At 40.9% G+C, this 26,372-nt stretch overlaps 1 protein-coding gene across 10 annotated transcripts in view; it reads right to left on the bottom strand.

Annotated features, from left to right (window-relative positions):
• Positions 1-20,774: 20,774 nt before the first annotated feature.
• The window catches only part of FUT8 (fucosyltransferase 8), a 306,683-nt gene continuing 301,085 nt past the window's right edge, over positions 20,775-26,372 (bottom strand). For all 10 annotated transcript variants that reach the window (XM_070469493.1, XM_070469495.1, XM_070469496.1 and 7 more), the window contains one exon: positions 20,775-21,782. In XM_070469493.1, the coding sequence (XP_070325594.1) occupies positions 21,465-21,782 (318 nt within the window). In that variant the 3' untranslated portion in view covers positions 20,775-21,464. The remainder of the gene's footprint in view (positions 21,783-26,372) is intronic.

Genomic DNA, 26,372 nt, shown 5'->3' with positions numbered 1-26,372 from the left:
ATCCAACCATCTCATCCTCTGTCGCTGCCTTCTCCTCTTGCCCTCAATCTTTCCCAGCATCAGGGACTTTTCCAGAGAGTCAGCTCTTCCCATTTGGTGGCCAAAGTACTGGAGCTTCAGCTTCTTCAGCACCAGTCCTTCTAATGGGTATTCAAGGTTGATTTCCTGAAATAAGACTGAGTGTCGGAGATGGTGCGGAAGTCAACAGTGGTACAGAGAGTCTCAGAGACAGACCAGGTTATTTAAAATATGGCACATGGCTTATCATTTCTTAGATCCTGGACAAGAATATCTTCAGTACCATGCCTGATCCAGTCACAGTCAAAAAAAGAAATAGGTAAAAAGACTGTGACCAGTACAGGGTCTCCTGAAGCCCCTCGGCCTCAGAAGCTGGGACCCAGATGTGACAGGAATTTAGGGAGATGATGATGATTGCAAGGGCAGAAGAGATCAGGGGCACTAAGGTCTTTCTTAAGGTGCAGGCTGTTCTATCCAAGGCCACCTTCAGAAGGCATCACCTAGTTTAATGTTAACCAATGCGGAACTGGTTAAATAAAGGGTAGTACAGTTACCAAGTATTGTATTGTCTGTATTTGATATGGAAAGGTCATCAGTAAAAGGAAAATAAAAATACAAAGGGTCATAAAGTTATATAATCTACTATTTGTGTAAAGAAGGACTATGGATAACTTTATATGTTTGCTTATAAAGCATACATTTTCTCTAAAAGATATAGAACAAACCAAATAATGTTGATTTCCCATAGGAAAAGGAAGTGTGTGGCTGGATGTCTGATGAAGGAGGGAGAATTTACATTTTTGGATGTGACTATTATATATTCAAAATATAAAAGTAACACCATTCTTAAGTGAGTGGGAGAGGGAATTATCATTTGTTGAAAGTGTATCAGGAACTTTGCAAGTATTGTCTAATTTATTTCTCTCACTCTTTTTGAATCCTACTTTTTATTTTTATATGTATTTTTAATTTATAAAAGTAATACATACTCAATGCAGAAAATCTGAGAAACTTACACACGTACAAAAAACAAACAAAAAATCCCTAGCTGTAATTCCAACTATATTTAGAGATACTACTGTTAAAATTCTGGTGCAAAGTCTTTCACGGGTACAGTTGTTTTTATAAAGATGGAATCCTACTGAGGAGAGTCCTGAGTGTACAGCAGGAACTAGCACCACACTGTAAAGCAACTATTTTCCAAGAAAAGATTTTAAAATTGGAATGTCACAGAGAACAGACTTGTGGCTGCCAAGGAAAGGAAGGCGTTGGGGAGGGAATGACTTGGAGTTTGGGATTAGCAATGCAAACTAATATATATAGGTTGGACAAAGAACAAGGTCCTACTGTATATCACAGGGCACTATATTCAGTATGCTGTGATAAACCATAATGGAAAAGTATATATATATAGTTGCTGTTGTTCAGTTGCTCAGTCGTGTCTGACTCTTTGTGACCTATGGACTGCAGTACGACAGACTTCCCTGTCCTTTACCATCTCCCGGAGCTTGCTCAAACTCATGTGCATTGAGTCAGTGATGCCATCCTACCATCTCATCCTCTGTCGTCCCCTTCTCCTCCTGACTTCAATCTTTCCCAGCATCAGAGTCTTTTCTAATGACTCAGCTCTTTGCATCAGGTGGCCAGGGTATTGGAACTTCAGCTTCAGCATCAGTCCTTCCAATGAACACCCAGGACTGATCTCCTTTAGGATGGACTGGTTTGATCTCCTTGCAGTCCAAGGGACTCTCAAGAGTCTTCTCCAACACCACAGTTCAAAAGCATCAATTCTTTGGCGCTCAGCCTTCTTTACAGTCCAACTCTCACATCCATACATGACTACTGGAAAAACCATAGCTTTGACTAGACGGACCTTTGTCGGCAAAGGAATGCCTCTGCTTTTTAATATGCTGTCTAGATTGGTCATAGCTTTTTTTCCAAGGAGAAAGTGTCTTTTAATTTCATGGCTGCAATCACCATCTGCAGAGATTTTGGAGCCTAAGAAAATATAGTCTGTCACTGTTTCCATTGTTTCCCTCTCTATTTGCTATGAAGTGATGGGACCAGATCCCATGAACTTCAGTTTTTTAATGTTGAGTTTTAAGCCAGCTTTTTCACTTTCCTCTTTCACCCTCAAAAGGCCCTTTAGTTCCTCTTCACTTTCTGCTGGTGTCATCTGCACATCTGAGGTTATTGATATTTCTCCCAACAATCTTGATTCCAGTTTGTGCTTCACCCAGCCCAGTATTTCACATGATATTCTCTGCATATAAGTTAAATAAGCAGGGTGACAACATACAACCTTGACGTACTCCTTTCCCTGTTTAGAACCAGTCTGTTGTTTCATGTCTGGTTCTAACTGTTGCTTCGTGACCTGCATACAGGTTTTTCAGGAGGCAGGTAAGGTGACCTGGTATGCTCATCTCTTTAAGAGATTTTTATACACACATATATGCACAACACATATATGTATAACACACATATATGTATATACACATATATGTATATGAGTCACTACACTGTATGGCAAAAATTAACACAACATTGTAAATCAACTATGCTTCAATACAATTTTTAAAAATGCAAAAAAAGGAATCCCAGTGTTCACTGCTTTATAACTTGCTTTTCTCACTTCTCACCATAACATAAATATTTTCTCATGTCAACATTATTCTTGTGAAAGATAATTTTAAGTGGATGCATGATACTATTTAATATGGGGATATCATAATTTATTTAACAAATTCTCTACAAATACTGTTGTAAACATTCTTTTATACATATTTTTATACATAGCTCTGATTATTTTATGATCCTCATTTTATTTTTTCCAGAAGAGCTAAATAACTTTAAATTCACATGGCAAATAAACAGTGTACATCTGAGATTAGCATTTGGTATACTGCCTGGAAAACTGGAGTCTTTTCTGCCACTTGACACTGCCTGGGTTCTGCTTACTACACAGCAGATTTTTACGAGCTGGTTTATGGAAATGTCGTAAGTGCTGTACTTACTGTTCCGGCAGGAAGACATCTGAATCAAACATGACAGCTTTCTAGAGGTAGGGAAAGTCAACTAGTTGTTACCAGAGCTGCGCAAACCTCTGTTCTCAAAGATGAGACGTGGGGAAGCCATCTGTGCCGTGCTATCTGTTGTCAGTGCGGTATAGTCACTGCCTTCTCCTAAAATCTCCTCTTCAATGCAGGAGGGAAGTCTGGAACTACATTGCTGAGGATCTTTCTTCCTAAAAGTTTTCTGGCTTATATGCTGCCAATGAGACACGATTATGAGAGATTAAGAGAAGTAATTTTTGTCTGGTGGCAACTGGGGGCAAATATATAGGCAGATGGCAGAACTAAAGTTTGCATTGATTTCTGGGCAAGTTTCTGCAAATCACCTGCTTTGGTAGTGCGAGCAGTGGAGATGGGAAGTGGTTTCTCTGAGAGCCCGGCACATTTTGATCTTGTCACCTCCAGCAGTATTTTCCCTGACCTTCACTTCTTGAGCTTATCCAAAGTTAGTCTAAGTCTCTAATTCCCCATTTTAAACCCATCCTACTTGGAATAGCAAGAGTGGTTTCTGTCTCCTGATCATCCATCAGCAAGGCTTTAGATTATAAAGCTAGTGTGTTTTTTCATCTGCCACTTCAGGTCACTTTTTAAATATATTCTGCTTTTTTCTTGATAAAAATTAAAAGAGCAGTTAACATGTATCAGGGGGCTTCCCTGGTGGCTCAGCAGTAAAGAATCTGACTGCCAATACACAAGACGTGGGTTCGACCCCTGGGTTGGGAAGATCCCCTGGAGTAGGAAATGGCAAACCACTCCAGTTCTTGCCTGGAGAATTCCATGGACAGAGGAGCCTGGTGGGCTACAATCCATAGGATCGCAAAGAGTCGGACACAGCTGAAGTGACTCAGCACTTTGCTGTACATCTGAAATTAATACAACACTGTAAATCAACTATACTCCAATAAAAATAAAAAATCTTTTTTTGTCTTCTGTTCTATCTCTAGGACTTAGATGTCGAGCACATAGTATGCATTCAATAAATATTTGTTCAATTGTTTACAAAGTCCTTCCAAATACCACCATGTTCTTGGTCACATTTAAAGTAACCAGCGAGCCCTGTTTTGCTGCTGACTAGGTACACACACTGGCAGTGGGGATTGTCAACCACTACCTTATTTGTGCGGGAATAAGGGGAACAAGGAAGGGGAGGATAGGGAAGGTGAGGTGAGGTGTGAAGAGCTCTGGGCCATCAAGCACACCCAGCCTCCCCTAGAGGTACCAAGACCTGCCTTATTAATACTTAGTCCTGCATTATTAATCACATCAGTGTCTTAAGAACATATTTCAAGAATGAAAACAAAAAACCAATTGTTCCATCAAAGCTTATTACTTTTTTTGTTGGTGGCTGCTTCCATAAAAATGCTTGGGATTGGCTTTTCTGGGCTACATGGCATAGCCTTAGTCTGTGAATTGGAGGGGTGCTGGGCTCTAGGAGACCTTTGGAGGGTAGGACCAACTCCAGGATAACTAATAAAATCTCAGATAGCCTGGTTTTCTTAAAAATTGGTTTTGTGTCATGACTCAGAGGGAACTGTCTTGGAACAGTTGACTTTCCACCAGTTGTCTTGGAACCCCTTGCTGAAAGGGTTCCAGATGGGCTTGGAAGGCTTGGGCCCAGGAAACCATGAGACTGGAGAAAGGGACGAAATAAGTTAAAAAGTTGGGCAAAAACCACCACCCCAAAAAGTTTTGGGGCAGAACAATCAATCAGCTGGGTAGGTATCTCTTCTGGGGTGGGGGGGGGTCTTGAGGTATCTTGGATGTGAATTGCCTTGGTATGGGAAGCATGAAGCATGATGGACTTGATAGAATAGAACTTTATCCTCCTGGTCCCTGAACAACTTCTTCCAGTTGTGCAGCCTCCCTGGAAAGCCAGGATGAAATCACATCATCAACGTTCGGGGCTGAACAATCCTTCATCCCCAGGTAGGCCGTGAGGTGAGCTGACAGGGGCACTCGGCTGCCCTGCCAGGGCACATGCCCAAAGAGAAGCAACCTTGAAAGGCCAGCTCTGTTGGTCAGTTGTCCCTCACTCCAGCTTCTCTTAATTTTTAGGTCTTTCTGCCCTCTTCCCTTTTTCTGCCACCGCTAGCTCTATGAGTCTGAACAAGTTACTTACATTCTTTCTCTGAGCTACAGCTCCATCATCTATATAACAGTGCATAAATATACAGCTCATGGATTGTTGTGTGGATCAAATGAGATGTGTATAAAGCACACAGTAGGTACTTAATAAATGAGTGGCGGCTGATGGTGATGGTGATACCAGGCATAGAAATAAGACAGAAGGGGGCTGTTTGGCAGAAATGACCTTAGGGTCTTCCTGGAGGCTCACAGCCTCTGGCCACAAGCAGGTCTTTGCATTTAGGCTGAGGACACAGAGGTGACTGTTTGTGCCACCATCACGATGCCCACCCCCTTCCTCCTCCACCATGCGTGTGCTATGCCCTGCCCTGTCTCACAGCCTTTCTTCTCTACCCCATTTCCCTATAAAAGCAGCTGAAGACGCAGATGTTATGGCCCCTCTGAGCTCAGTCTAATTGCCAAGCTCATAAGTGCTCAGCACCGTGCTGGCAAACGAGGCAGTGGGGATGCATAATGTTTAAGCTCTGGTATATTAATAAGGAGACATGGCCAAGTGATAAATAAGCCAACTCGAGAAGAAAAATAATATTAGGGAGGATAATACGGGAGAATAAAGGAAAGACTGAGGTAGAGAAGGAGGGAGGCGTGGAGGAGGGGGTGGGAGGCAGCGCAGAGCTCAGGTTGCTTCAGCGGAAGCCTGCATGGACAGCGGAAAGGGCACAAACTCGAGTCAGACTGTTTCAATTCTGCCTCAGACATGTCAGCTATGTGACCCTGGAAAAGTTGCTTAAATTCAGTTTTCTCACTTAAGAAAATCGGACTAATCAGAATATACCTACACTAGATGGCTGTGGGAATTAAGTGTTGTGAAGAGCCCTGCAGGTTCCAGGAACATGGTAGATGCTCAGCACATGTTATTTTCCTCTGCATGCTCAGGATTCCCATAGCCTCACAGTCAAGCCCAGAAGAGGTACCCCAGATGCTTAACCTCAACCCTATCTTGGGACGAAGAGAAGAGCTGAGCCTCTGGGAAATGAGGTAGGTAAGAAAGCCAGGAGACAGTGGTAAGGGTTACTGCCAAGTCCAGACAGAGCCAAGGCTGCTCATCCTTTCAAGCAACCCTCAGCTCTTGGTTACAAAGATGGATAAAAATGTGGACTCTATCCCAAAGGAGCCAGAGGTTGGGAAGAAGAGACAGATACATAACCACAATAGCTATGGAGGGAGTAAGGGTTTCACTTATTTACATATCCTGACTTCAAAGAATCTGCTTTATTGTCCCTACCATCTAATGTGATTCAGTTTGGAAAAATTCCTGACAGTTTCCCCAGAGATCTGAGCAAAGTGCTTCGAAAGTGCAGAGAATACTGAATTCTGCTTAGGAGAATCAGGAGGCACTTGATCAGGGTAACAACAATAGAGAGCTCATGTCTATCTACGTTCACTGAGCACTAACATGTCAGCTACTGAGTGCTTTACACATACTAACTCATTTAAGCCTCAAAACAGCCTAACAAGGGAAATAATATTCCTAATTTATAAGGATAAGGCCACACAGTTTCAAAGTGGCAGGATTTCAAGCCAAGGGGTCTTATTTTGCTTCCCAGGTGACACTAGTGGTAAAGAGACTGCTTGCCAATGCAATGCAGGAGACTTAAGAGATGCAGGTTTGATTTCTGGGTCAGGAAGATTCCCTGGAGGAGGGAATGGCAACCTACTCTAGTATTCTTGCCTGGAGAATCCCATGAATGGAGGAGCCTGGCAGGCTACATTCCAAAGGGTCACAAAGAGTCAGTAGGACACGACTGAAGTGACTTAGCACATGGTCTTATTTTAGATCCTACATTCTTAATGTCTGTGCCAAATTGCCTCTCTGAATCTTGCAGAATAAATACTGTGACCATTCTGAGATCAAGACCAGTTTCCTATCCTCCCACTGGAACTACACCCTCACCAACAGAGATCAAACCATCCATCTATTCTTCTCATGTTCGCTAAGCACCTCCGCTATGCAAGGTATTGTAAGACTCAGAACTGTGGGACTTGTAGGGAGAGCAGCAACCCATGGCCCCTTTCTCCACCCTTGAGCTCTGTTTTGCTGTAATTTCCCTTGGATCCAGAGCCTAGAGAGTGGAACTGGGACAGTCAGCTGGGCTTCTTTCCACTTCTGTTCCTGGTGGGCAGGAATGGTGGGACCTGAGAGGCATAAAATGAAAGAAGGGCTCAAAGGTTTGGCAACTCAAAGGAACTTCCAAGGATTTTTTTTTTTTCTATTCCCAGAGTGGAACAATTCTCTCCATGCAATTTCACATGAGCAAAGTGAAACTCCTGTAATAGAAGCCGAGTTAGGGGTTTTAGATCTCCGCTCATTTAACATTCTCTGAATCTTCTCCCATGTCCTCAGGTGACTCCTGAAGCCTCTCCATAGGATTCAGTTTAAAACCCCTGTCCTGGGTAGCTTGGTGGTGCCCCCTTCTCAGCTCTGTTGGCAGCTGAGGACTGGCAGCATCTGCAGCAGGCAGTTGAGGTCAGGAAGCAAGGCGGTTATCACTTACTATTGTCATTTGGAGGTTTAATTAGCATTAACATGATTCTCTGCCCAAACATATGCCCTGAATAGCCTGGGGAGGAGGAGAGACATAGGTTCTGGGTTGGGGTCAAGGAGAGACAGGGTTACAAAGGTGGGCCAGGTGGGGGCTGTGGGCAAGTAGGGCTTATGCATGGAGCAAATGGCAAGACATGTTCTCCTTGTGGCAAATACAGGAGAGGTGAAAATTGAGAGGAGACAGAAGAGAATTATCTCAGAGAGCAATTCGGAGTGAATGAAACCCTCACACTTGGTTTTATCCCAGATGATCAAGGATCCCATCATTAAATTCTGCCCATCAGGACACCATATACAAGGGCAGGGGGAGAGTAGACTTTGGTTCTTTCCTGTTCTGCATACTCTTTCCCAGAATGAGGGTCTGGCACTGCTTCTATTGGTGATACATCATATGATTAATACTTCATGCCAGTATTCACTCCCCATGGGGAGGTCCAAAATATTTAGGCAGTATTACAGGCTAGTGCAGAGACAGAGCTTGAGAGTCAGACCTGAATTTGAATCTTGGCATTGTTACATAATTTGTTTGACTTAGGCAAGTTACTTATTCTTTCAGTTCCCTCATCTACAAATGGGAATACTAGTTTTTCCTTTATAGGGTTGTTTTGTGGAATAAATGAGTCAATACATATAAAGCACTTAAAACAATACCTGGCATATAGTGGTAAACAGTAAATGTTATCATCAAAGCTAAAAGGTCAAATAACTAAAAGCCCTCCTTCTATGTCTAACATAGCTAACCTGCCTGGCCAGATTAATGGCAAGTCAAAGCTGTATTTTTTTTTTTTTAAAGCAGGTCTCTCAATCACATCACAGTCTACTGCAGGTTCATCAGCAGAGTGTGGGAGATGGTTTTGTTCCATGAAGTCACTCGGAGGTCCAGGCTTACTCACCTAGGCTCCATCATTGCTTATGAGCCAGATTTCTTCACTAACTTGCATCTAGGCTGAAGGCTAGGGATGACAGAGAGCTTAGAGGATGGGGCAGGATTAGGTTCACACTTGGAAGGACCTTTACATTCTATTGGCCAGAACCTAAGTCACATGGAGTGACTACAAAGTGCAATCTAACAAGGAAAGCAAAGCTAGGCTTGGAAAAAGGTGAGAGATGTTAGGAGAGCACTGGGCCAGTCTTTGCTTCATTTTTCAACAATTTTTATATTTAATTCAGATATTCATAAAAAGTTTTCATACGGAAAATACTGAACAAAACTGGAGAGAATAGTATAACAAAGCCCCATGACCTACCACTCAGCTTAAATAGCTTTCATCTCATGACCAGTCTTGTTTTATCTATACTCCCACCCAATTCTCCCTCCCTCCTGTATTACTTTAAAGCAAATCCAGGATAGTGCATCATTAAATCTATGATAATTTCAGCACAGTACATTTTCAAGCACTTACTATGTACCAGTCAGCACGCATGCACTAGGAATATGATAATGAATAAGATACAATTTTTGCCTTTAAGGAGCTGCAGTTGAGTGAGAAGCTTATAGACTAAAGCTTATTGAGATAAGCTAGACTGAATCACAATAGTAGAAAACAGAACTCTTTTCTTGGGAGGACACATCCTTTAGCATGGGCTCAAAAAAAAAAACACAAAAAAAAACAAAACAAAAAAAAAAACAACAATCACCCTTGAAACAGGCAAAGTGACCACAATAATTAATAAGCTTATTTCCCTGAGCTCCTTGCCTCACCAGTGGTTTTCCATAAGCATCTTTCCTCTTCCTTGAGAAGCTGCTCCTCTGAGAGCCACGGTTGCTTAGGAGCTCCGTAAATTATGGGGCATCAGCTCACCTGTCAGTACGGGAGTCTGATGATGAAGTAGCCGCCGAGAGAGGCGAAGAGAGGCCCTTTCTGGCCAAATCAGCTCCTGGGGTTTCCACTAAGCAATGACCTCAGGCTTTAACTCTGTCTTTTCTTGGAGGTGGGAAGGATAAGTGGCCTCCAGGGGTTAAGAGGCAGAATCTTAATCAAAAAGATACTGAGTGTTGACAGCTCTGCTGGCTCCAAGCTCTCTCTAATCGGAGCTCAGGACACCTTAATGGGTCACTAACCTTGCCCCAGATGTCCTGCCACATATCATTGCCTGTACACCAGTCATTCAGCATGCCAGACAAAGCCAGGAATAAAATACCATCCTTATCTTCCACCTCCTTCAGCTCTCCTACTGTGCAGAAGGCTGGAGAACGAAGTCCAAAAGCAAGTAGGCTTGGAAAGTAAACAAGCCATCATTAGGTAAAACCTACGTTTAATATCAGGGGCATCCCTTGTGGCTCAGACAGTAAAGAATCCGCCTGCAATGCAGGAGACCTGGGTTCGATCCCTGGGTTGGGAAGATCCCCTGGAGAAGGGCATGGCTACCTACTCCAGTATTCTTGCCTGGAGAATTCCATGGACGGAGGAGCTTGGGCAGGTTACAGTTAATGGGGTTGCAGAGAGTCGGACACAACTGAGTGACTAACACACACACATGCAACATCAAGCTTCACATTAAAACAACATTTCCATATATATATATGTAAATTCCAACATCAGCTTCAGCCACAGAACAGTCATCTGCATGAGACTGTGAAGCACACCCAGGAAGACTGTTTCTGCTCAGAGGTGTACCTTGTGATGCACAGAAGGAAGACAGAATCACATCCAGAGTTCTTTCTGCATGGAGATGCTGAGTAAGTGAGAGTTAAAGTAGTCTTTTATTATAATCCAGCATATAATCCAGCATCTCCATGTGAGCGCAGAAGGCTGAGCTGGGAACCCCACTCTGCAAGGACTTGCCCTCTGGTGGGCGCAGACAAGCAGACGCAAAAGTGAGGGTGAACCCAGCAGGAACCTCTAGAGCACAGGGGCAGTCTGCTGCCGGTCACTTCTCAGCATCTTCATTTGTGTCACATGCCCATCTATTTCCTGCATGAGATATGAGTAGAGATATGGACTTCCCTGTAGCTCAAACGATAAAGAATCTGCTTGCAATGAAGGAGACCAGGATTCGATCCCTGGGTCGGGAAGATCCTCTGGAGAAGGGAATGGCAATCCACTCCAGTATTCTTGCCTGGGGAATTCCATGGACAGAGAAGCCTGGCGGGCTACAGTTCTTGAGGTCGCAAAGAGTCGGATACGACTGAGCAACTAACACACAGAGAGTGAATAGAAAGAAGTATGGAATGCTAGTTCCAAAACCTTCAGGGAGAACTTGGTAGGGGAAATTTAGGTTAATTGAAGACCATGGTTAATTATAAGCTTCCCTTAGTGTAAGCCTGGATGATCAAACTGTCCAATAATCAAATACGCTAAGGATAAATGGGGTCTAGGTCTCATAGTTTGGCTCCTCACAGAAGAAGGGCAAGATTGCACAGAGGCTAGAAGAACACACTGAAGAGTTGGTCCTGGATTCAAGACTTGGTTCTACCTAGCCACCCACCAGCCATTTACTTTGTAAAGAAAACAAAACGAAACAAAAATCTCAAGAGTTTGCCAGGTTGTAGGAGTACCACAAAATGCTGTCAGTTGTAAGTTGTCTTATAAGTATAAAATACTTCAACCATTTTTAAAAACTATTCAACAATTTATAACAGTTGAAATTATACTTAAACAATATTCATACAGCTCCTTGTGATATTTCTTGAACACAGAAATTGTTATTTTACTGCACACTACTTACACTTAGTACCCACTGCCAGTGAGCAATGAATTACTACATCATGTATACCTTTCCCGACCCTCTACTAAATATTTAATCAAATTTTTAATATAGATGCATTGAATTTTTCATCTAACCCATATAGATGCTCTAAAATGCCTCAAATGCCAAACAAATATTTTTTTATGTGTGCCATCTTGTGAAAAATATTGGACAGCATTGATTTAATCTCTGAATAAATTTCCTCATATGGGAATAATAGTACATATAGGGTAGTGTGACGATGAAATAAAATACATAAAGTACTAGAATAGTGTCTGGAACATAGTAAATGAATAATAAATGCTAGTTATTATTTTTCCTTTACTTTAAAGGTGAGTATAATAACACCCACCACTCATGGCTAATGTGAAGATCATGCATGTGAGATAAAGCATGTTAAGGGCTTAGTGCAACATATGGCACATAGTAGGAGGTCAGTAAATGCCAAGGGTCACTAAGTTACCCGTGCTCTAATTATTCAAATGTATGTAGCTTTTCATGTTAGGTTGTAACTTTCCACTGCAGTTCACGTGTACAGCTTTCCAGGTAAGACTGTTAAGTTCTTTAAACTAATTTCATTCTAGTCAGGACCTATCATAGTTCTAGAACTATAGTAGCTGTCCAAAAAAATGACTAGAGATTGATTTTGCAGAGCTGTAAGCTTTACAAAGCCAATTCATGTCTACTTTTCTTATTTTCTCAAAATAACAACTAACAGCTAACTAACTTACCTACCTTTTAAAGGTAAGAAAATCGAGGCCTAGATAGATTATGCAGCTTGCCAAAGGGATCAGCAGGTTAGGTCCTGATTTAGGGGCAGAACCAGGTCTGTTGACTACAAGCAGAGTTTCCTTTCCATTCTGGCACTGGGACTGCTGCATATGGCTATACAGGGCGTGTGCGATGCATGTTGTAGACATTGCAGATTTGTAGCCTTACGTAATTTTCCTGGCAGATAGCAGTAAGAGTTTTGTTATACAAATAAATATATTACAATAACTGTCTACAGGAACACCTTCATCTAATTTGCACAAGGGCCTCCCAGGTGGTGCTAGTGGTAAAGAATCCGCCTGCAATGCAGGAGACATAAGGGACTCAGGTTCAAACGCTGGGTCAGGAAGATACTCTGGAGGAAGCATGGCAACCCACTCCAGTACTCTTGCCTGGAGAATCCCATGGACAGAGGAGCCTGGTGGGCTACAGTCCATGGGGTCACAAAGAGTCAGACACAACTGAAGTGACTTAGCACACATCTTATAGATGAGTGGAGGGTCTAATATACTACGCCCACAGCTCCCCAGGTAGTGCAGTGGTAAAGAACCCACCTGCCAGTGCAGGAGACGTGGGTTTGATCCCTGGGTTGGGAAGATCCCCTGGAGGAGGAAATGGCAATCTGCACCAGTATTTTGCCTGGAAAATTCCATGGGCAAAGGAGCCTGGCGGGCTACAGTCCATGGAGCTGCCAAGAGTCAGATACGACTGAGCGCGCGCACACACACACACACACACACACACACACACACACACACTATACTACTTCCACAACCAGATTTTCCTCTGATGACTCAAACAGTATTTTGGAATATTGAGCTCCTCTGAATTATCAACTTGAAGCTAAAAGACAGGACTGCTTAGAGCAGGGGTCAACAAACTTTCTGTAAAAGGTTGGACAGTAACTATTTTAGCCTTGTGGGCCACACAATCAATCTTTGTCAGAACTACTAAACTTTGCTGTTGTAGTCTTTGAAGGCAGACATAAACAATATGTAAATAAACAGGTGTGTCTGGGTTACAGTAAAATTCTACTTACAAAGAAAGGGTCTTAGGCTATAGCTTGCCAACTACTGACTTATAGAACTCTGGTTATCTGAATTATCAGTGAGAATTTCTTGAAAGAGCATTACTTCAGTCAAACTGAACATGAACAGATCAACAGATGTGTCCGTAACAGATGTGAAGCCAGGATGTGAAACTAGAGTTATCTGATTTCAAACTCCTTCTTCTTTAACTTGAACACACATATATCCTCATCCTTTGTGTGGTCACCCACCTGTATATGGTGGTCAAGTGTGAGGTATGTCTGCAAACAGTTACCAATGTTTATGGATATTATTTTAAAATAATTAGGTAGGTCAGAAGGGAGTCACACTCGTTTTCTAGAATGAAAGGAAAAGTCAGATCTAGTCCAGAGGGGGATATCACCTCCACTCTTGGCCTCCAAGGAAACTCTGACTTCTCAGTTCTTTTGGCTTTTGTTTCTACAAATTCCTCTTCCCTTGACTTAGATGAAAATAAAGCTATGATTCTATGAAAGAAGATTTACCAGCATACAAAGGTAGGAAAGAAAAACAAAAGAGGAGTTTCTAAGTTTAAACAGATAGATTTACAAAGTCTGTTGTGTTACATAAGAAGTTAAGTCTCTTGATTGTAACTGAGATCCAGAAAAAGACCCAGTAAGCTGGCCTAGCAAATAGATAGGCCCTTGTTCTTCTTTGCTACCAGATTAAGCTGTCCAGTCTTCTAGCCAGGAAACTTCAGGCTGGCACCACTTATGACCCAGATGGAATTTCAGTCTCTACAATGTGACCATAAATAAATGACCATTTTAGGAATTTAGGGCCGGAAGGAACTTGGAGATTATCTAACCCCTGTTACATGCTTGAAGTTCCCTTCAGCATCCAGTTCTGCTTGGACGCCCCTGAAAGGACAGGGAACTGTCATCTAAATTAGCTTGTGTCATGATTAACAACACAATTTATTAGAAAGTTCTTTGATGTGTTGAGCTACTCTAACATTGCTGCTTCTGCACGTTGCAGTCACATAAAACAAGTCTACTTGCTGCTTCACACAGCAGCCTCACCAGCACCTAAACATGCTACCATAGAGTACCCAGCACAGGATTCAAAGTGACATTCACGATTCCAATACCTTCCATCTGAAGACTTCTGTTTTTGAGGGGTAGGGTAGAGTGGGAGGGGTTGTCACAGCACTTTTATTGGCAACTAAATTCTCAAAGTCTTTAGTTACATCTCCAACAGGCTGACCTGAAGCACAACAGACCTTCTAGATCTAAGCATAAACTATGTTTGTAAGCTGTACACTATGTTAAAAGTGAAAGTGTTAGTTGCTCAGTTGTGTCCAATTTGTTGCGACTTGAGAGGCTGCTCTGTCTATGAATTCTCCTGGCAAGAATAGTGGAGTGGGTACCCATTCCCTTCTCCAGGGGATCTTCCTGACCCAGGGAGTGTACCTGGGTCTCCTGCACTGCAGGCAGATTCTTTACTGTCTAAGCCACCAGCCCATACAGTATGTTAGTATTTATTATTCAATGCACTGATTCTCAGCCCTGAGTATATGCTAGATTTACCTTTTAATTTCAATTTTTGAGCAACTTTTAGGGACCTTAATTCCCCCAAACAATATAATTTGCTGTTATCTCAGTTTTTAGTCACTAAAATTCATGATTAATAATGCAAAAAGAATAGTGATAATAGCTCATATTTGTTGAGCTTTGTGCGAGGCACAAGCTAAGAGATTTTCATGTGTTAACTTGTTTAGCCCCCACAAAAACTTTATGAAGTAGTTATGTACTAGTACTATTTTCATTTAATAGATGGTTAAGCAAAGGCACAGAAAAGTTACTTGCTCAAGGTCACAGTGCCGATAGGTAGAGGACCCAGGATTTGAACCCAACAAAACTGTCAGGAGAACTTTTAACTACTACATCACATTGTTCCCATCACTGTCCTTCCTCAAAGCATTAATCAACTATGTGAACACGTCAGCCTAGAGCTCTATGACAAACCAGCAGACACTGAGTTAATCAAACCTTTTGAATAAATTCTCATGTAGCCTCAGCTGCTCTATTTTGTCCACAGTAAGTTACTGCCAAGCTGAAATCCTGGAGACAATACGCAGCAACACAGCATTGCTGGAGTGGTTAAAAGCCAGGCATTCTGCATTTGCATCCTGGCTCTGTCACAGGCGAGGCTTCAGTTTCCTAGTTAATAAAATGCAGTAATGACAGTACCCACTTTATGATTATGGTGATCATAAGTTAAGTACCTGGAGAAATCCCATATACACAAAAAGTGCTCAGTAAATGTTAGTTATTATTATAATGCTCATTACTCTAAAGTGTATGAAAGTAAGAAATAGGATTAGTCTGATATGTCTGGTTTTTACATAGTTAACTGTTAACTTTTTAATAATCTAGTTTGAAAACTTACTTAGGACTTGTCAAATTTATCAATCGATATGGTGGTAGTCTCTCTTCTTGTTTTTAAAAATAAAAATATCTGCTCATTTTCAAGCATTTAGCACCTCTTAGCTCAGCATACTTTCTTAAAGACTACCAAAAATCCCCGTAAAAATTCCCCAGTTTGCATCTGGCTTTTAAAAAATTCCCCCGAGTCTGCATCTGGCATAAATTAGGGTGTTACTGACAAGTTCCCAACCTCTCTACACTGTGAACCAGAGGCTTGAGGCATACTCTGATATCCTGCTATTTGGGTGTGATGGGGAACAGTGGGGACTCCCTGAGGTGACAGCTCAGTTTATGGGTTGTAGAGTCATCACGAGTCTGTGAACCTGCTGCAGGAAAGCAAGACTGGTGGTCAGGGGAGCTGGGACACAGCCGCTGAGGACCCTCAAGACCAAGTCTGAGGGGGACTCAGGGCTTGAGCTATCACAGCAACAGCTGTCTTCAGCACGGTAAGTTTCTCTGCACCCAGGATGAGAGCCAGCCGAGCAGACACTGCCCAAGAATTGGGACATACATAGCAACGGAACCTGAAAGCACTGTATGGCTGTTAGCCATCTGACCAATCCTTTCCAGAGACAGAGCCTTGCCATTAGCACTTTCCAGATCTAGCCCAGAGGTTGTAAACTAATGGACCAGGGACTGAAAGTAGTCACTGATGTCTCTTCTGTACTCTTTTAGTGTCTTACATTTTTAAATTAGATACTAGTATTTAAAATTTTGTATAAAAATAGATTTGGCTTCTCTTGAAAAACAAGGATCTGGCCACATTTTGCCTTAGCACAATAATCCACTGAGGCTGAGTAGTAGCTACCCAATTTAGACACGTGGAACCCAAACAGACAGTAACATTTACAAACTCTGATTAAATCCAAACAATTCAGTTCACAGACGAAGAAAATGGAACTCTGAGAATGATGTGACATTCAATGGCAGCGACAAGATGGAAGGCCAGTTGTTCTCAAGCCCAGTTGAGAGATTTTCAGTATCACTGATCTTTCCTCTGGAGAATCTGAGGTACGGGGACGTATCAGCTTGTAGGCACTATGACAAGGAGTAGCAAAATCGAGAACTGGTCTTCTGACTTTGCACACACTTAACTTCCCTTCATTTTCTATGCTGGGCCAGAAAATTCTTAGGGGTGGCAATCCACTAGGGAGCTTAAGACTAGCCGGAAACCCCAAGTCCCAGCATTCCTCAGATTGATGACCACACCCACAGTCCAAACTATCTGTGCTCTCTGTACAAAGCAGTGCACATTCCCAGCCTCCACCAGATGCTCTCATGCCCAGCTGGGTGATGAACAAACATGCTGCTTTTTCTTGGTTAATGGCCTTTTCTCTACCCACACAGGCAGTTAGGGAACAATAGCCTCCACAGGACACTGACTCAAAAAAGGAGGAGAGGTTACAGTTACAGATGACGGGTCAGTAGGAGCCCTGAACTCTCTTCCTGATTCTCTTCCCAAAACATCAAATGGTTATGGCCATGACCTTCCATACACTGCTTTTTACAAAAGTGCAGGTTCTGTTCTGATTGACATAGTTTTTAAGCAAAGGATGCCCTGGCCACATTCCCCTTGAGTATAAGGACACTGATTTGTTAAAAACCTTTGAAATGTTTAGCTTAAGTTAAATGCCCATGAATACACAGTATTAACAGCACCATTACATCTCAGATTCAGGCCTATATTACCTCAAACTGTCCGAGGGGACTGATGTTTCCTTGTTATTTGGGAGATGCCAATGACAAAACTATAGTCTAAGTAATTAGTGTAGGAACTGCATGAACAATGGAACAATAACAAAGGAACCATTCACGTGAGATCATTTTCTGTAGACAGACAAACTCAAGACTGTCTTAAGAATAAGGAGAGGAAAAAGCAGGTGGCAACTTAACTGGACTGCAGATGGCAAGGCTGAACAGCTGACTAGGTACTCAGAGATTCTGACTTGTATGAAGGAACCAAAAGTGAATGTACTGTTGAAGGGCAACTTCAAACATGCATAACATCAGTGAACGCTGAAGCCAAAGAACTTGCTGTGGCCTGTGTCTGCCCTGCCAAGGATCCTGGAACAGCTTCTCCCTGTTTCCAAGACAGAGACTGCTGTCAGGAACCAGTAATCACAGAGGCAACTTCTTCGTGCTTCCTTCTGGGCATTGCATTGTAAAAATTACCCAGAGTCTGCATCTGGCATAAATTAGGGTGTTATTGCCAAGTTCCCAAGCCATACAACTATGCTGTAGACTATTGATCCTGGCTATTGTACAGCCTCCCAGGAGAACAAATGAAGTATCAGGCAGTTGGCTGTGGTCAAAGAAGACATGTCTGCTGCCTCAAGTAAAAGAGATTTATTCTCACTGAGACAGAGGACATTCTTCTAGAGGTACCATTTAGACTCCAATACTTTTCCTGCTTAAAGAATACACAGTGATTGCATTCTAACTAAAAGGTGATGACAATAATCACTCTGTGAGATAGCTTTTTAGATGTGCTTTTTCTCTTATAAACTCTCAAGCTCCTCAGAAGCTGAGGCCATTCCTGTTCTCAACAGGCTACACTCTATATGACAGGAAAAAAACCTAAAGATCAGAGAGGGAAGCAATGAGTCTCATTCACTTGGGACACAAAGAAATCCTGGAAGAGAGCTGAAAGCACTTTGACAACAGGCATGAACTCTTTAAGTTCAGCTCAGTACTAAATCAGACTTGAGTGGCAGGACCAGGAAGAACTTTTTTAACTGTTTTTTTGTCTTTAGTGTGCAGGATGCTGGTATCCAAATTCAATGAGCCCAGGCTAATAACTTTTTTCGAGGTAAAGCTCTTTCAGAAACGGGTCTAGTAACTAGGAAAAGACCCAAATCTTCTTAATTTTGCCTTGGCCACTTGATCCAAAACCATGCAGACTTTTATTAAAGTACCAGATTTTCATGGAGAAATTAGAACAGTGGTGAAGAAATGTCAGTCCTCCCAACAGGGCAGCCTGTATGGCATGTACTTGATGATGTGCAAAAACGTGGCTCAGAAAAGTTTTTCAGAAGGCAGTGGCCAGCGGTATTCATTTGTCATTCACACCTGCAAGCTGAACAATTTGGTAGTTTTGTTTTGCTTTCTGCTTAAAGCTATTGGCTGCTTAGCTATTAAGGTCAGAATCTAAACAGAGACTCTTCCCTCCCCCACCATACTTTTTCACTTTAAATCTCTGCTTCAGAGTTTCACTTCCTGTATGACAGAGTTTTAGCACCTACTGAACAGATCTTCCAACGGATAACAATGATCAACATTTGACAAAATAAGAAAAAGCTACCCAAAGCCACTGAAGTAGCAGACGAACTCTGGAAAGAGGCTGAAACTTGGAAGAAGAGAAAGGTACAAGATGAGTTTTCCATTTTTATGGCTTTTAGGTGGATAGAAAACTGCCATCTTTCTGGCTAAAGAAGCAGAGGACGTCACAGAATCAGAGCAATGACAGCTGCTGGAAAGTGAGGATGGAAATCTCAGAAGACAGAAAGCCAAAGAAAGGGCTTCAAATTCTATGTGTAAAATCTACGCTTATCTCTAGTTGACTCCTAAACCATATACATGTGGGGCAGACTCCAGGTAAAGATAAAATAATTTAGATTTTCTGCTGTTGCCTAAGACACAGTTTACAGTTTGAGTCCAATGAAGTTACATGTCTGTACAAACAAAAACATCAGTGCTTTTCAGAGGAATATAACAGAATCTACAACATAAACACTTATTATATTCAAGATACAATCTAAATTTACTTAATATTTGAATAACCAGAAAAATGATTCTTTCTCTAGAGAAAAGACAAATAGAGACCAACTTTGAGATTAATTAGGTATTAGATTTAGCAGAAAAGGACTTTAAAGCAATTATTATAACTATGTTCAAAGAAGCAGAGGAAAATGAGCTCATAATGAATAAAAACAAGAGATCTCAGCAGAAGAAATAAAAACCCATGGTTACTGATGCTCTGATGACAAGTGAGATGAGAATTAGAAAATAACTCACATTTCAAAGTACCTCTGCTCAGTTGGAAATTTTTGTCTCAAATGACTTACTTGTACCAAAACTAAATTGAAAATTGCTTACTGATACTAGACAGTTAGACCTGGGAGACTTGACTGGAAAAGTAGGAAGAATTTAGGGAAGTTTGGTGGGGATTTTTTATATACAGACATTTTCATTTAGAGATGATGTGAAGGACAGGATTTTTTTTGTCTAGGATTCCTAAAATTTAATACCAGGCCTACTACTGGTTCCTACATGGATCAAAATTTTCTTTCAGAAGATAAAACAATGCTATGAAATACTCCTACCAGGCATCTAAAAAGAGGCAGGCCGCTGAGAAGAGGAAGTGATCTTATAAGGAGAAAAGTGACATTCAGACAGAAAGCATAGGGGGCATCAAAGTCTTGTCTTTTGAAGTGAGTCTGATATAGAATTACTAAAAAGAAATACCTGGATGAGATAATCCCAAGTTCATTTTTGGTCTCATACTGGTTGCCCTCTACTTTGTTCACCAAACTCTATATACTGTTGGACACGCATTTCAGAAACAGAGCCAGCTTCCTAACACCACAGATTTCTGGTACTCTCAAAAGCAGGACATGATAGCAAAGGGCACAAAATCATTTCTTGGCTGAAATAACAGGACTCAACTCACAAAAAGTGACAATAGCCCCAATAAGAAAGAACAAGCCTGAAATTATTAGTTTGGAAATGGAGGGGATAGTTCCTCTGAGAGCAAGGAGTATGATTATTTAATTAAAACAAATAAACAATGTCCAAAATATTAATAATAAAATAAAAACTCCCAAAGAGTGTTCTGAGCAACTCTATAACGTGCACCAACTAGACTCAGTGTTCACTGTTAAAATGGACCAATGACTCTCTGAGCTAAGCCATTCAATCCAAAACAGAAAAATAAAAAAGTAAAGCAGAAAAACTGTAAAACTCCTCTTTTTATCATCATTTTCCATTATAATGCTGACTACATCATCATCTGATATAAAATTCTAGAAACTCCACAAAATTCCTCTTTTTAAAATTTATTTTTTGTTATCAAAGAGAATGTCCAGAAACATTGAGTACTAAAGAATCTGTTCATGGCATTGTTTTACAAAAGTTCCTAATGAAGTGTGAATATTTTATTTTCTGTTGTATCCTTCACTTATTAATGATGAGGTGGATGAAACGGTGCAATTACTTAAAAAAAAAAAAAAAATTCCAGACAAAAACATCCATTCTCATTCTGAATCTGTTGACTGGAGTGAATTCAGTGGTTACAATACCACCACTGGCTAAGAATCAAGCTCCCCACAAGAGGGAACTATTCAAGTCATCTCATTTGGTCACACAGGTCTCTCAGGTATAGGCACCATGTTTGAAGTCTCACACAAAATGTCTGTGTCACTTAAATTACACAATGTGGCAGTGTTTGTTTCATGGGGACATAGTCTTGAAAGAAGGGGTAACGTAGAAAACAATCTGTTTGCGTGTTATACGTGAGTACATTATTGGACTGTGCATGGGTTTAAGGGCACTGTAGCCCTTGTTAAAAAGCAATTCCACCAATGAAGCATCTGTCAGATCCCAGCTGCTCCTGATGCTGAAGATGTTGACTCAATTTAACCATGGGCTGTTAGGTTGGGGCCTTCTTCATCTACTGTTTGGCTCAAATGGTTTGAACTGAGTTTGGTGGTCTTTCTGGTCCCTCTAAGCTTTATTTCTCAGCCTCAGGGTATGTGGGGTACTTGACCGTTTCTATCTTCTCTCGAACTTTGTAGGAGGGATACAGGCCCGTCCTTCCCAGTTTTCTGTTGACACCTTTAGAATAGCCATCCCAATGATTTCCAGCCACACCAATGATATCTCCAGGTTCCATGGGGATTTCATCTGCAGTTCGAGGTTCGTGAGGATAAATGGCAATCTGGTTGTGGGCATTTTGGCCTCCAAAATAGTAGATGTCATCCAAAGAATGGAAGTTTGCAGAGGCATCGGGATGCAGTGTCTGCATGATCTCATAAGCAACTCGACAGACCTTGGGAAAGCATGAAAAAAATATTTGTTAGTACATGTAAGATCGCCTTCGTAGCAATCTGAGAGCCCTTGCTAAAGAGACGAGGACCAAACTAGGACTGGGACTGAGAGAATGAGTCACAGGTTTTCAGTCCATTTGCTCTGAGATGATGGTACAAAGTCATTCTTCATTTCTTTGCCTGTATCTTTTTTTTTAAACATAAAAGATAATTACAATTAGGATCTCACAGAGAAAAAAAAGTATGTGTATATATAGTGCAAAGTATTTTGAGAATAAACACTTATTAAGAGCCACAGAGAGCTGGGCAAAAATAACATAGTCTGTGCCCTTGGTGAACTTAAGGTTCAGGATTATAAATACTTTACACAAATGCTGCTGCTCCCTCTCTTTCATTCAGTGTTAATAAATCACATAACTCTTTTCTGCTAATTTAGATCTGGTCTCAAAACTCTTCTCAACAGAAACTCATGTAATTACTGACAATCAACGATTGCCAAATGAGCTAAAACATATCTGCCACTTCTGTTCTGAAGAGTCTTATGTGTGATGTGTAGATAGCAGCAGTCTAGATTGAAACAAGATGAACTAGCCTTTGGGGAAGGTGCATCTACCTGATGCATTTAAGGCTACTTAAAAGATTCCTCCGTCCAAAGAACACCTACCATTCTCACTGGATGGCAGCTGAAATTCCACAGACTGAGCTTCATTCCTTGAACTTCAGGCTTGCTAATAAAGGTTAACTATCTTAACGGAGGTATAACATTTTAAGCAACTAACAAATATATTCATTATACAGTAAATGGGCTTCAGAAACTTTTTAAAAATAAGTGAAAACAAAAGAGAATACTATCATTTTGCTTAGAAAATTCTTCCATTATATATTATGAACAGAGGACTCAACTGAGGTCAAATTTTTCTACATCTCCAGTTGTAGTTATCTTAGTTAATGAAGTTTTATTGTCCCTATATCAATACTTTTGCACATATTTAAAATGATGCTAATAATAATTGTTAATCTTCTCAGTGGAGCAATTTAAGATACCCAGTAGTTCTTAAAAACTTTGGCATTCACAATATCAAAACTGAATTCTTAAGTGTTATGAGTAAATGGAATATGATTAGGTTAATCATCAATTTAAGTCTTTAAAAAAAACCTGAATTTCAGGAACTGGAGGGGCACTTTTTAAATACCATATGTAATTTGCAAATAAAACTAAGTTTAGATAGTATTTTTAATTTTGCAGATAGGGACTAATTCTAGTGCTAGGATTTCAACTAGACATAGAACCAAGAGAATAAGTTTGCTTTCAAATCTGCTACTTTGTCCACAAACTAATTTTATATTGGGAATGTCACAGTATGATTGACATCACTGGTAGAATACTGAAACTATAACAAAATGAGGCTATAAAAAGGATTTTGAACTTGAACTTCATATTTAGTCAAAGGTCCACACAGGGCACGCAAAATCAAGTGAAGACTTTGGAAAGAAAGAATATAAATAATTAAAACAAAGCAGCTCCAAGAATAGCAAAGTACAATAACAATGACAGAGGTTAATATTTACTGAGTTTTACTTAGTTTTTTTTCTGTTGAACATTGCTTCTAATGTCTAATTTAATTGTCAGGAGTCCCATAATATTCTATCATGTTTCTTTTATGGATGTCAAAGATCAGTTAAGAAAAATGGCCAAAGTTATACTATTATTAAGTGGCATATTCAGGTTTTGAACCTAGGTAGAATGTGTATACTTGTTAACTGCTAAGCATATTTTTTCTTGCAGATCCTATTCTCCATGCTCACATTTTAGATAGCGTAAGGCCAAGGCAGGCCTTGGGAAAACCTGAGTCGTATTTTCAGGGCCCCTCCACCCCCTTTCCAATTATCCTTAGTCAGGGATGCTAGACCTTGTACTGCCTTGAGATGATCACAATGTCCATCATGGCAAAGGACCCTGATGTGTCTTCTCCATTCACTAATTAACTTCTCATTCTCATAAAAACAACACTGCCTTCAGTCCCACACCCTTAGGAACGTGCTTTCTTTTGAGGGTATTCCTAATGATCAGTTTATGTTTGGTAGCAATAGTTACTCCAATACTTTGGTCACCTGATGCAGAGAGCCAACTCACTGGAAAAGACCCTGATGCTGGGAAAGATTGAAGGCAAAAGGAGAAAGGGGTGGCAGAGGAATGCGATGGTCAGACAGCATCATTAACTCAATAGACATGAATCTGAGCAAACTCCAGGAGATAGTGGAGGACAGAGGAGCCTGGCATAATGCAGTCCACAGAGTGGCAGAGCTGGTCCTGACTTAGTGTCTGAACAACAAGAACACAATCAGTACTTGTTGATGTATGAACCTGATGGATAACATACATACTTTTCTAAGCCAAAGAAATGACAAATGGTAGAGCTTTCAGATACAGAGGTGGGCCAATAAAAGGCTCCTTCTTATAATAATGGCAATAATGAGAGCAGCTGAGCCCATTGACCACTGTTCTAATAGCTGGGCTTGTACACACACTTTTTCTCAACTCATTTAACCCTCACAACAACCCTATGAGTTGGTTACTATTATATTTATATTTTATAGCTGAAGAAACTATACCAAAGAAAGATTAATTTTCAAAAATTAAACAAAATGAATAAAGGGGTTAGTAAATGGCAGAATAATCTGGCCACCTGATGTGAAGAACTGACTCATTGGAAAAGACCCTGATGCTGGTAAAGATTGAAGGCGGGAGGAGAAGGGGATGGCAGAGGATGAGATGGTTGGATGGCATCACCGACTCAACGGACGTGAGTTTGAGTAAGCTCCGGGAGTTGGTGATGGACAGGGAGGCCTGGCGTGCTGCAGTCCATGGGGTCGCAAAGAGTTGGACACGACTGAGTGACTGAACTGACCTGACTGAAATGGCAGAAATGTAATTTGGACTCTGTCTCTAAACCACACACTGAACTGCCTTAGAGTGTTGGGATAAGAACCGAGAATAGTCCCTGCCTCAAAGCAGCCATTCAATAAGCAGCTTCTGAATGAATACTGCTCCGTCTAATACCAGTCCAGCAGCTGAGATGCAAGCCCACTGGTGATGTTAATCCTTAAGATTCATATATAACATTCCGAGTAATTCATTTCTTTTCTCTATGTTAACCAGGGGGCAATTTACTGTAAAGAGTTAGAAAGCTGACTATAGTGTCAATGTTTGCATTTAATCACTCTAGGTGTCCTCTCTGGGCTTTACAAATCCAAATCACATAGCAGGTAAATGACGCCTTCCAGCTGATGTCAATACTCATCTTTGATACTTGACAGGTAGCATGATTGAGAGGAGTCGTCTCTATGGTTTGCAAAGCAGTGGATGGCCACATGTAATATGCTTTATTTCACCCACTGTTGACGTGTCACTGTATTGTTTTTAGAACACTACTAAGCACACAGTTATGAGTAAGAGCAAAAATACTGCCAAAGGATAAAACATAGATATGATTGTATTAAAAAAAAATTTAAAAAGGAAGGAAAGTTCAAGGAAAGTCTGAATTTTGTCCCTAACAACCAGCTGAGCTTTGCGTGAACGTCCAAAGCTTTCTGAGAGCAGAAGGGACATTGGTTTTCTGTCAAAATAGATGGGGCCAGAAAGATCTCCCAAGTGTGAAAGGCTGGAAGTGGGCTTGTGTCTCTCTGTGTGAGGCTGGGGTATCTGCGTTTTTACTGTAAACTGCTCTGTTTTGCTCTTCAGTGAGAGGACAGTATCCACTGCTATTTCATAACCACAGCTCCATGGAGACCTGTATCCAGAGCCGTCTGTCTGGAAATAAAATCAATCAGTGCCTGGCTTCTCCTTCTGGGCTTTCCAAAATCTGATGCAAAGTGTGACGAAGCCAGTTGTGTTGTGTGTGATTTGGAATGAAACAACAGAAAATGCCACAAGAATGTCGCATTAAGTGCCACACAGGAAGTGTCTCAGGGGGAAAAAAAAATTTGTCCTATGGTGATTTTCATGACCGAGAAACTACTGAACAATACTGACTGCTCCTTAAAAAATGTTGATTACCTATAGTCTTTAAAATGGTTATCTACAACCATTTTTGTAAATGAGATTCCAAATGATAAAACCTGATTCTAAAACTTGATAGGCAGTATTAAAAAAAAAAAAAAACCCTTCTGATATTTTGCCCATCTACAACTGAGTGAGCTGTCAACTGCTGTTATTTCTCCAAATGTAATTTCTTTGCTTCAGATGATTTCATTTAATATGAAAATAAATGACATAGTAGATGCTTAGGGCATATACAACTTCCAGTAACACAGAACAAGGTTAGAGTATTTGGTAGAATAGTCTGTAATGTGACTCACTGCATAGCTTTCAAAACTTAGTTGATGTTCTTGAAAATTACTGCCTCTAAATTTCAGACTAAATCCTAAAGCTTGTTTTCCTCCATTTATGAAGCTTTTAGGACAAACCTGGCTTTGAGAAACAGCTTTGATGAAGGAATTCAGAAAACTAAGAGTAACAACAGTAACAAAATTAGAGAGCAGAGTCATATTCTTGGCTTTTAAAAACTTTTCACTTAAGGAGAGAGAATTGC

This window comes from Odocoileus virginianus, chromosome 6, assembly GCF_023699985.2.
Source record: "Odocoileus virginianus isolate 20LAN1187 ecotype Illinois chromosome 6, Ovbor_1.2, whole genome shotgun sequence".
NCBI classification, from domain to species: domain Eukaryota; kingdom Metazoa; phylum Chordata; class Mammalia; order Artiodactyla; family Cervidae; genus Odocoileus; species Odocoileus virginianus.
Note: the sequence above shows the minus strand (reverse complement) of the source record. Positions and strands in the feature narration are given on the sequence as shown.